At 40.5% G+C, this 11895-nt stretch overlaps 1 protein-coding gene across 9 annotated transcripts in view; it reads left to right on the forward strand.

The window, feature by feature from the left end:
• The window catches only part of shank3a (SH3 and multiple ankyrin repeat domains 3a), a 164907-nt gene that overhangs the window by 116620 nt on the left and 36392 nt on the right, over positions 1–11895 (forward strand). For all 9 annotated transcript variants that reach the window (XR_001290534.1, XR_001290535.1, XM_005745983.2 and 6 more), the window contains one exon: positions 2772–2885. Coding sequence is in view for 7 of the 9 variants with exons in the window: in XM_005745983.2 (XP_005746040.1) it covers positions 2772–2885 (114 nt within the window). In the remaining 2 variants the exon portion in view is untranslated. The remainder of the gene's footprint in view (positions 1–2771; positions 2886–11895) is intronic.

Below are 11895 nucleotides of genomic sequence, written 5' to 3' on the forward strand. Positions count from 1 at the left end.
AAACAGTGAATTTTTCTTATAGTCTCAGACTGGTCAATTCAGTCTGTATTCTGACCAGAAATAGATTAGTAGTGTGGTATAAGAGAGTGAGGGAATTAAATGAGGGCGGCCTCAAAGATCAATCAGAGGTCTCACCTTTTCTTTCACTTCTGTCATTGGGGAACAGAAAGCACAGCCAGCACCTGTCTATTGCAGCGACATGATTACAGTATAGGCAGGCACATTGTCAGAGACAAAAGGGTGGATGGAGGTGATAGCTGGGAAATTATTCAGAAGCTCAGAGAACGAAAGAATCGTATAGTAGAGAGAGAATAAAGGGTTTGAGCATGGAAAAAGGAGACAGAGTAAGTCTGTTCTCAGGCGACAGGTGGGGTAAAGTTGTGTTAAGCTGAGATCAGAGAGGGGGATCAGTCCACGCATCCTCTGTGTGCTGAGTGTCATGTTTTTTACAGCAGGGAGTGGGGAGTCAATAAACAGCCGTTCCTTCCTCCTCCACATCGCTTTCGTCTAGTGAGTAAGTGAATGTTGAGCCTGAAAGAAGCAGCTTTTAGAGGGGTTACATGTGTATACAAGTGAAGAGGCAGATTTTTTACAAAAATATGGGATAACCATACCATCATCATAATATTATTATGCAAACTAAGAGCAGCACAGTGGTATTGTGATTAGCACTGTCGCCTCCTGGGTTTCGACATTTCAGTTCGGTTCAGTTCAATTCTGCTTTTGAATGTAGGTTTATTTATATAACACCAAATCACAGCAACTGTTGCCCCAGAGTGCCTTATACTCAAAGGTAAAGACTTACAATATTCTTGAGAAAACCCCAGCAATCTAATGACCCCTTAGAGCAACCGTCTTGAGATGGTAGGAAGGAAAATCTCCCTTTTAACAGGAAGAAACCTCCAGCAGAACCAGGCTCAGTGAAGTTCAGTCATCTGTCTTGACCATATGGGTGGTGGGGAGAAAGGAGAGTATAGGGAGACAGGACAAAAGACAGACTAACAAAGAGAAAAATTTAATGGCATGCTGCAGTGGTAGCACGTGGGACGTGAGTAGAGAATAGGTGCTCAGTGTTCTCTACTAACAGTATTACTGGAGGCCAAGGTAATGTCATCCAAAATAAGAATATCTTTTCTAAGATTTTTTAGGAAAAAAACTTGGTTTTGTCTGAATTTGAGAGAAGAAAATTATGGAACACCCAGGCCTTTATATCTTTGAGTCATGCACATAGTTGAACAAATTGCTTTGTCATCCTTCTTCATAGATAGATATAGCTGAGTATCATCTGCGTAGCAGTCAAAATATATACAGTTTTACACTGCCTGAACCCTGTGGAACTCACATGTAAAGAAGACTCCCCATTTACATGAACACATTTAATGTAAATGCTCTGAAAGTTTCAAAGATTTCAGAGCATTTCCTTTAATGACTTTTCTAATGCCGGGCTCTAATCTGTGATAGACTGGTGACCTGCCCAGGGTGTACCATGCTTCATGCTCTATCACACACACAGGATAGGCTCCACCACACCTTGGAGCCCAATAGTATTATGAAAACTAATACATTATCTAGTTAACTAAACTTTACCTTTCCCAGAGGAGAAAATAACAACATTCGAGAAAGTCTGCTTTAAAATTAAAACAAAAAGTTTAATTTAACAGGGTTGGTTTAAACATCAAACAGTGTACTGAAGCACAGTTTTCCACTCTGGTCTGCTGCAGCCCATGTGCCTCTGAACATATAGTAAAAAAAAAATAAACTGGGGGTTGGGGGTCAGTGGGGGATTTCTGTAGATCTAGGCCTAGTAAGTCAAATAAGTCATTGAGAAAATGTGTTTTTTTGTTTGTTTGTTTTTTTGTTTTTTTGCAAGATACAGAAAGGAATCCTGTGAATGACTGATATTTGAACATTTACTATCATTTCAGTCCAGCTGGCTGCTTCTCAAAGTGCCCCAGGTTACACCACCATGACATGTCCCCATGCCAGAGTGGAATATAGTTGGAGGAAGCAGACTACATCATTTAGCAGACTGTCTGCTGGCTGCAACATCACACTGGCGTATCCTAGCAACCAGTTTAGAAGAAGGGCTCACTCAGGCAAAGCTTCAGTTCCACCTGGTGATCTCTGAGGAGCGTGTGTGCGTGTGTTTGTGTCCGTGTGTGTGTCTGTTGGCTTGCTGGGATAATGGATGAGTGTTGTAGAAATGAGTGTGCTGGCTCAGTCCTGCAGGGAAGATCAATATCAACTATACATTCATCTCTAATTACCACAGCAGAACTTAGAAGGGATCTCTTTCTTTTTCCTTCCCGCCCTCTTGTTCTCTTTCACAACCTCTACTTGGTCCTTTTTTTTTTTCGCCTTTTATTAACTCCCACTTCTTTTTTATCATTCCTTTCCTCTGTTTTAAAATATCAGTTTGTCCCTCTACTTAGTTACTGGTATGAGGGGGAATGAAAATATGTTGCCCTTGGTGTGGTACATAAGTTACAGACCAGTATTTCTGCTTCCCAATTTCTTCTCTTTGTGTCAGTGGACTTCGTGTCGGTGTGTGTTTGTGAAACAAAGTCTTTCACTCCTGTCCTTTCTTCCCATTCCCTGTGTCCACACTTCATTGTGTAATTTATGAAGAAAGAACACAAAAAAACTAAATACCCAGTTGGTTATGTGGCCCTTTGTCCTTTTTGTTCCCTTTCCCAAGACTCCACAACCTCACAATGATGACAGCTAAGGCTCATTTAATGAAATGTCCCCATACTCTCTCTCTTTGTCAGTGCTCAGCATTGGGGAAGGAGGTTTCTGGGAAGGCACAGTCAAAGGGAGGACAGGATGGTTCCCAGCAGACTGTGTGGAAGAAGTGCAGATGAGACAATATGATCCACGACTAGGTAAGACATCTACATGCACACTGACACATACATGCATGTGCATACTGTGCACTGATGGTGTCAGAGTCTGACAAGTTATTATAATCTTGCTCTAATGGTCAGAGTCCTGTGTAGCTCTCTTTGTGGAAACAATAGTGTAACATCTGTGTCTCTGTGATGTAATCATCAATTAGTTGGAAATACCCTGAAACCAGAAATGAAAAAAGGTGCACTATAAATTAATTGGCAATTACATTTTTTAAATTGACTGTAAACTGCTTTCATTCTAATCACTTTCTTGATTTTTTTTTTTGTCATTTAAAATTTCAGGCTTATTAATTAAACACCTGTGCCAACTATAGAAATTCTGTGAAAAAATATCTCTCCTGTAACCATCGCCTGCTGCCTAAAATTAAATATTGATCTTAATGATAAATTCTGAGAGGATTTAAGTAATTTGGGGAATACTGAACAGCAAAAGCCAAAGTAATAATGATATTTTTTATGCATGTGTCCACAAAAAGCATCACCCACCTCTGGCAGTGTAAATACAGTGTTAAGGAGCAATAGTTACAGAGAGGATACTTGGGCTGAAATGGGTTAGTCACTGAATCCACTTTGACTTCAGGTTGGCCATATTTTTGCTGCATGTCAGTCCCCTGCTGTCTGTATGTCTACCCTGCACTTTGTAAATAAATGCAAAAATAAAGCCCGTGTTTGTTGAGGCAAGGGTTTTAAGCACCCAGTTGTACTTCAGAATTATACTTCAAAAGTAAAATTTGCAAATAAATAAGTAATAACAAATAGTAAAAAGTTTATTTGTTCCATATTCCCAACTGTTGCAAATATTTACAGCTGCTTTGACAGTAAAACTGTATCATCAATAAAATATTCTTACAGTAGCAGCTGAGGTAAATCTTTTGAAAATGTCTAGGCTGCCTGGAAAGACGGTTATGCCGATGCCAGAGACAGTATACTGGCAACAGAGTACTTAAATCTAACCTTCCCTTTTCATTAGTTGACATTTGACTGTTGAGTTTTCCACCAAAGATTTTCAAGCTTTTAGGGGCACTTGATTAGTGCATAATTAAATGCAGGTGTACTGCAAAGCCTGGATGGTTTAGCCTGCATTAGAACATGTAGTCAGGGTTTGGATCAGAGGAAAATTCTCATGAAATTTAGCAGTCGACTACAAGTTAATGGCAAATGCCTCCTGTATATTTTCCTTATTTAAAAAGGTTTGCTTTTAATTTTCAGTCTTAAAAAGTGTAAAAGCATTGTGTAATAGAGCTGTATGTGAACGATGTGTTATCATTTGTGGAAAGCCCAGATGAACAAAAACATACATAAGCATTAGTGGTGACAGACCTAGTTTAGTAAATTAGAGTTTAAGTAGTATTTCATGCTTATCTATTAGTTTTGTTAAATAATTAACCAAAACTTTGAAAATTGGTTTTGTATGGGAGTTTTATGGAGGTGAATAATTCAAACACGTGTAGCCAAACATCTTTTAGTCTCTGTAGTGACACTTGTTGTGGCTGAAGGATTCATGTTTTCAGACTGTCAGTTGGTACATCAGTCATATAGGCCAGGATCACACTGAGCTCACAAAACGTGTTTTGCTAACCATGATGAAATTTCACTCAAATGTCTAGTGGGGGAGGATGATAACATAAAGATCTTCTATATCCAAAAGGTCAAAGGTGAAGTCTGCAGAGAAGTAGATTTAAACAGTAAATCAATTGTTTCATAGAGGCTCACAGCCACAAAGGAATAATTCTAGAAAGAAATCACTTTCACTCCAATTACCCCAAAATGCACACAACAGATGAATAGTCAGCATTTAGCTGGTGTTTGTATTGTTTCATTTGTTTGGCTGCCCATTTTTGTACTAGTTTATAAATGTCTTAATTGATACTGAGGTGGCTATTCTCGACATCAGATTGTCAGTGTTGGGAAGGTTTAGCCTACTTTCTGTTTGCTGAAAGTCTAGTCTGTCTCACAGATGTCAGACACTGTTAACCTGCAGTTCTCTCAAGTAATCTGCTGACGACTGGATCGCTTTGTTTTTAAGAATCCTTTCTTATCATTATTTATTGACCTTTACATAAACTCATTGGTCTTGAGGAATACAAGCAAAATGGCCCCGAAGTTTTTAAAAGCTGAAAAATAGTCTACCAGTAAAATGTATTGCAGTAGTATGGTAATGGAATGCATTGCTGTTTGGCTGTAACACACGGAAATGATACAGGAACAATAAATAAAAAAGACCACCTAACAGTAAAGCAGCTCCTGCCCTGCAGTAGGTAATAAAATGGTGTAAAACTTCTATATTTTTTGGCATGCCATTTTGTATGCTTCATAATTGACCTTCACATCCATGTTGCAGCATTTAAAGACAACATTGTAAACTTTTCAAACAACTCAGAGTACTTCAGATTAATGTGAACGCATCTCCATTTAGACTGTCGTTTAATTAGCAGCTGGCACATTTCGTTTAGTGCAGTCCCAGGGGGAACAACATGTGCAGTGGGGTTGCTGGATTCAAATTTTTGTGCAGCATCATAAACAAATATCATGGAAACCATCTGGTCACTGGGTGAAAACGTTTACCTTGGCATAAAAGGCTGCAGCAGGTTCATAGAGTGGAAATAAGGCAAGGGCATTTTTGGTTGTGACTATCATCCCCTTCCTTGTGTGTTTGTCGTGCGTCTCCTGGGGCCTATTTCTGGAGCAGCTGGGGAATTTTCTTTTTTTAAAGGGGTTGTTGAGGGATTGAGGTTACCTCAGAGTAGGTGTGGAGTGATGAGAAAGGGCGGAATCTCTAAATACTCCATTTAAATGCATTGTGAGAAAAAGATAGGGGAAGGTGGGAAAGAAAGGGCCAGATAGCAAGGGAGACGGATGGTGGAGCATACTCTAAAAGACAGCAAAGTGGAGATGGCAGAGCGTGTCTTTCAGAGAGGAGGAAAAGAGGGAGGAGGGGGGGGATCTGAATCTCAGTCCCACTCACTCATAAATCCTAAAAAACTCAGTACCTAGAAGCCCTTTTTAGAGATTTGAAGTGATGCCTACCTTCCCCACCAGTAAATAGTTCTTTTTCTTTTATTTAACCGGATGCTAATAATTATATTTGCCTATAATTATATAAATGAAAATAAATTATGAAGTACAAGACAGGCATTTGATATATCAGTGATTAACATACAATTTCTGAATCTACTGAAGCATTTCAAAACTAATCTCATCCTCATCCCTAGATTCATGTGCAGTACAACAGCAAGACAACACAAGATGACATAGTAACACACACTGGGACACACTACAACACACACAGTGGGTTGTTTATCTGAAGGCAGCCACTCAGGCATCACTGACAGTAAGGGCAATATGTCTCGGCCTAGTGAAGCAGGAAAGACAGCCCTGTCTACAATTAAGTAACCCAAATACCATTATACACGCTCCCTTTCTCTCTGCTCCACTGTGCCATGAGTCGTGAGGTCTAAACTCGAAAAAAAGCCCCCATCACTTCTCTGTTTCTTCTGAGAGGTTTGAAAGAGCAGTGCAGATGGAGGGAAAAGAAAAAATGATGTTGAATGGAAAAAAAGGAGTAGTTTAAGTCTGGGATGGAGGATGTGAAAACAGAGGGAGAAAGTGTGAATGACCATGTGACAGTTTAAGCCATCACCGACTCTCTGGCTGTTATCTGTCACCACATGGCTCTCTGCTCTCAGCATGGAAAGAGCTACCTGCAGCCAGCAGTTCATCTTCAACCAGTGCTCAAGGGGACAGAGAGAGGGAAGTGAGACAAAGGCTGAGTGTAGAAGTCAAAGAGGGAAACAAAAGCAATAGGAAGACCAAAATATTGATTGGATTGATCTACGGGGCCCCAGTAGTCTCGTGTGTCTGTTTGTCAGTGGGTTGTACTGTGTCAGTGTGTTGTTATTTTTCGGGTTAAAAAACAAAACTTGGAAAAGGAAAGGACTTTGTTTTCCAGCGCTGCTGAGAGCCTTGAATCATTTCAGTAAGCAGTAAGCAACTCCCCCTCCCACATACACACACAGATGCTGCTGGCCTGTATCAGGGGGTTAATAGTAGATGTTTACCCGTGTTAATGGAGGGAATAATGATATGAGTATGAACTGCTTTTCCCTTTCTAATGATGCTAACAAATTACCACGCCACTCATTTTTAGCAGTGGTACTGTTAATCTGTTGGCTACCATCTGTTGGGCTCCTGCAACCCACCAGCCTAAAGACCCCACCCACCATCCTGCTATCCCCAAATGAGAAATCAACATGCAATAACCAAAAAGACAAGTTGTCCCTAATGGTAAATGAAACAGAGAGTTGTTTTTTGATCAGCCTCATTTTCTATTATATTAGCCTTAATTTTCTTTTTTGCTGCCCTGCAGTGTCAAGTGTCCTTAAGGAATTAGAGGCACACGCGCTCACACGGGATAAAATGCACATTTTTCTCATTGATGGGATAAGCAAGGGCACATTTTTCAGCGGTTTTATATCTTAACAAGCGTGCAAAGTTTTATTTCTTTTCTTTTAGTGCTCATTCACTCCATTCCCTTGCTCTCCTCACACCGCGGCACAGTTGAATGACTCACAGCCGCATGAATCAGCCCAGTCAGATCCAGCCTGAGCTATTTTTAGCCTGCCCATTAAGAAGTTTTGGAGTGTGTCTGCACTCCCCTAGAATGCTTAAACATCAGTGTTGCTGCGGCAGCTGAGACTGACATGAACAGAGCATCACGGAGGGTAGGGTGGAAGAGAGAGGGGTAAGGAACGATAGGGAGGTAGTGCAATGGACTGGAGAGGAATCACACAGGAAGTCATCTGGTCACAAGTGTGGAATTTTCAGCGCAATTTCCCCTTTGTAGCTCGGTTCTGCAGGCATGTCTGAGGTGCAAGGGCAATACTGTAATTATCTGTGTCTGCTTATTGACAGTGTTTGATGATGCAGTATAGTACAATTTTCTTGGCATTTCAGAAGATTCTCAATGCTCGGCTTTGGTGGTGCAATTGTAAATACCGTGCAGCCTACTTTATATTATTGAAAGATCATTATCAGTCAAAGGTATTTATTTTATAGTTTTCATATTAGGCTAGAAAACAATAATAATTGTTATAGCTATATCAGCCATATTCTTTTGGAGGATGAAACAGGAGACAATCCTGTACACTTGGAACAACATGCTACGATTTAAATATAAACCCTCAATGAAAAAAAAGTGATTAATGAATGACGTCAGTTGTGGAAATGATTGCTCTTGAAGCACTGGGACAAAGAGACAGAAAAGGACAGCCCACACATAAGCAGGAAATGTTCTCAAAGTCCTTGAGGACTGCAAGAGGAGCTAAAGAGGATTCAGTGAAAGAAAAGAGAAGGAGACATGTAAATGCCTGTGTTGTGTAGCTTTTCCCTAATAGCTTATGAATGGATATCTGATGGTGTGGCAAGTGAGCCATGGGCGTAGATTTGGCATGGACAGAACGGACATGTCCCCACCAATATCCAGCGATTATTGAATTGCCCCCACCAATAATTTGATGTCTTCGAGTAAAGAAAAACAAAACCAATAGCAAGAAAAAAATGATCTGTCAACGTCTCATTCACTTAGCGGTGCAGAAAGAGTTAAATTACGCTCTCTGCTGGAGTCCTACCTTAGGTGACAAATATGGCCAATGCGATTGGCTGTGCCTTTCAGGGAGCTCTGTTTAGTTTTAGCAGCGGCAAGCCTGCGCTGCGAGGATCTGCAAGGAGGAGAGGGGGATGGCAGCAAAAAGGAAAAACCTGGATATAAGAAAGTAATTTTCAAAGAAACCTGTAAGTGACTTAAAGTCAAGTTCACTCATAAAATGTGTCTGTCATAATAACGTTACAGGCTATGCTAGGCCATACATGCCAACACTCTAGTGATGGGATTGTCAGTTCTTTTTAGAGAACCGGCTCTTTCGGCTTGGCTCAGTAAAAAGAGCCGGCTCTTTCGGCTCCTAACCGGCTCCTAACCGGCTCTTCAGGTTGTTTTGTTGCTTTAATTAATTTATTATTAACAATAATATAAAATTATGCACAAAAGGAATTACTAATGTAAAAAAAGTGGTCTTATTTATAAATGTTTATATATAGATATATGCAGTGGCCCCTTGAGACAAAGCACGTACAAACTCCAAAACACATTTCTAGCGTTAACTGAACTTCCGAAACACAGCTACCTAGATCACTTAAATTATACAATTGAAAGCATGAAAGCATATGTGTATTGTTTGTGTATTTATACACAAGCACTCATATATATTTAAATGATTAAAAAAAAAAAAAGTTCATTTACCTATTACTACCACACACCAAATACGGTCGTTGGTACTTGCTGGCTTGTGTAGCCACTAGGTAACAAAAGTTCAACACTGCCCCTAGCATTCTGGAGCACTTCTGTTGTGTTTTGTACGTGTTTTGGAGTTTTTACGTGTTTTGGAGTTTGTACATGCTTCAGGGTTTGTACGTGTTTTGGGGTTTATACGTGCTTTGTCTCTAGGGTACCGTAAATATAATTTTATTTATTCACTCCACATAAAATGTAATAAATAAATCATATAATACAAAAACCAACTATTCACATTTCAACTTTTAAATATTTACATTTTCAGCTTTTTCCTTTTAAACAAATTTAAAGTGAAAAAACACAAAACACTGCAAACCACAACACAATTAAATATAAATTAAAATATGAAAACAAAAAGAAGATGCACATTCTCTGTCATATGGGCCTGCATGAATAAACTTTCTGAATCCTTTATCATCCGCAACTGAAAATAGTTGTGGCTCATTACTTAGTGTTCCCTTAGTGCTAATGTACAGGGTGGGCCATTTATATGGATACACCGTAATAACATGGGAATGGTTGGTGATATTAAAGTCCTGTTTGTGGCTCATTAGTATATGTGAGGGGGCAAACTCCTCAAGATGGGTGGTGACCATGGTGGCCATTTAGAAGTCGGCCATCTTGGATACAACTTTTGTTTTTTCAATCCGGTTGTTCAGTGATGACGCGACGAATCCTACTTCCGGGTCTAAAGTAGTCTGCGTTTAATATGGCTTTTGTGTTGTTAACATGTTTAATGTTATGTTGTTACGGCCCTAGCTGGGCCTCCACATTTTATAAGTGGTCAGAAACTTGTAAATAACTGATGAAAGAATAAAGTTATGTTGAAACCAAGCACACCATTGTTTTTCTTGTGACATTACCAATAAGTTTGATGTGTCACATGGCCCTCTTCCTATTGAAAAAACAAAAGTTGTATCCAAGATGGCCGACTTCTAAATGGCCACCATGGTCACCATGGAGTTTGCCCCCTCACATATACTAATGAGCCACTAACAGGACTTTAATATCACCAACCATTCCCATGTTGTATCGATTATTTCCAAGACTGTTTGCGTCTCAACGTTTTCTGGATCCTGCTGATGCCTGTTTGGTGCCTGTGGTCGGCTTTGATGATGATGCTCCTCGGCCTCGCTGCCCATGCCCTCCCAGGCTAAACTTCCGCCGTCAACATTATCAGAACCTGAGATTGCTGCGGCGGGTTTCTGGACCTCCTGAACCTTGAGCGCCAACTCCAGCTCCTGCCAGGATTGGCCTGGTGAACGCCAGATCACTTTTAAACAAAACTTTTATTCTTCGGGACTTCTTCAGTTCCCGTGATCTGGATTTTCTGTGTGTGACTGAGACGTGGCTGAGTGTTGGTGAGTCCAGTGCTCTATCTGAACTTTTACCTGTGGATTATTGCTATTTAACTCGCCACGGACATCAGGCAGAGGTGGAGGCACAGTGACTTTTTACAAAAAGGATTACAAATGTAAGCAGTGTTTTCTATAGCCTTCATTCTCCAGCTTTGAACTTACCTTGTTTGAGGCGAGTCGTACAAACCCGGTTTTCTGCGCTGTCATCTATCGCCCCCAGAAATACAATAAGGACTTCATAAACAACTTTTTTTTTTTAGCTGGGATTATGCCCAACTATGATAGTGTTCTTATTGTTGGAGATTTTAATATACATGTATGTTGTCCTGATAAACCACTGGTAAAGGACTTTTTAAGCCTTATTGACTCTTTTAGCCTGGCCCTAGCCCTACACATGAGCACGGACACGCACTGCACCTTGTCCTGTCATATGGTCTGTCTGTCACTAACCTGGAGATTTGTGACTGTGCACTCTCAGATCATATGCCTGTGTTATTCGACGTTGGTGTGACATATACTGCAGTTAAATCTGGCGCTGCTACTCGGTGCTGTCGTGTTATTAACCCCTCCACTGCCGCGCAGTTTTCTGCTGCTTTTAATCAGCTCGGTGGCCCTTCTGACTTTGTTTCCTCTGACACAGAAGGGCTCAATTCCTGGTTTTATTCGTGCTTACAAACAATCATGGACTCTGTGGCTCCTTTAAAAACCAGGCAGCCCAAGGCTAAACCTGAGCCTTGGTTTAATGAGAGCAGTCGTGCTGTTAAGAGGGAATGTCGTCGAGCAGAATGGAGGTGGAAAAAGGATAAATTGCACGTATCATTTCAAGTTCTCAAAGACTGCTGGCATCGCTACCAGAACACTGTTAAAGAGGCAAAAAGGGAATATTTTGCAAATATTATTTCTTCCAACTGTCATAACCCACGTGTGTTGTTTAGGACCATTGACACTGTTCTTAATACGCCACTGAATGTCTGTTTGGAAGTTTCTCCTGAGATTTGCAATGATTTTCTGAACTTTTTTATTGAAAAGGTTGTCACCACCAGGGCTCTTATTACACCTCCCGACTCTGACCCCTCTGTCTCTGTCCCTTACACTGCTGTTTTTACTCAGTTTGAGCTTGTGACGCTCTCCACTTTAGAGGATGTGGTTCGCCATATTAAGCCCACAGGTTCCCTTCGGGATCCTTTCCCTCCACAATTCTTTAAAGAAATTTTTTCTAGTATACAACAGTATGTCCTTGACATTATTAACAGCAGTCTGTCTTCTGGTGTGGTTCCTG

This window comes from Pundamilia nyererei, unplaced genomic scaffold (assembly GCF_000239375.1).
Source record: "Pundamilia nyererei isolate P.nyererei 1_Seehausen unplaced genomic scaffold, PunNye1.0 scaffold00170, whole genome shotgun sequence".
Lineage (NCBI taxonomy): Eukaryota > Metazoa > Chordata > Actinopteri > Cichliformes > Cichlidae > Pundamilia > Pundamilia nyererei.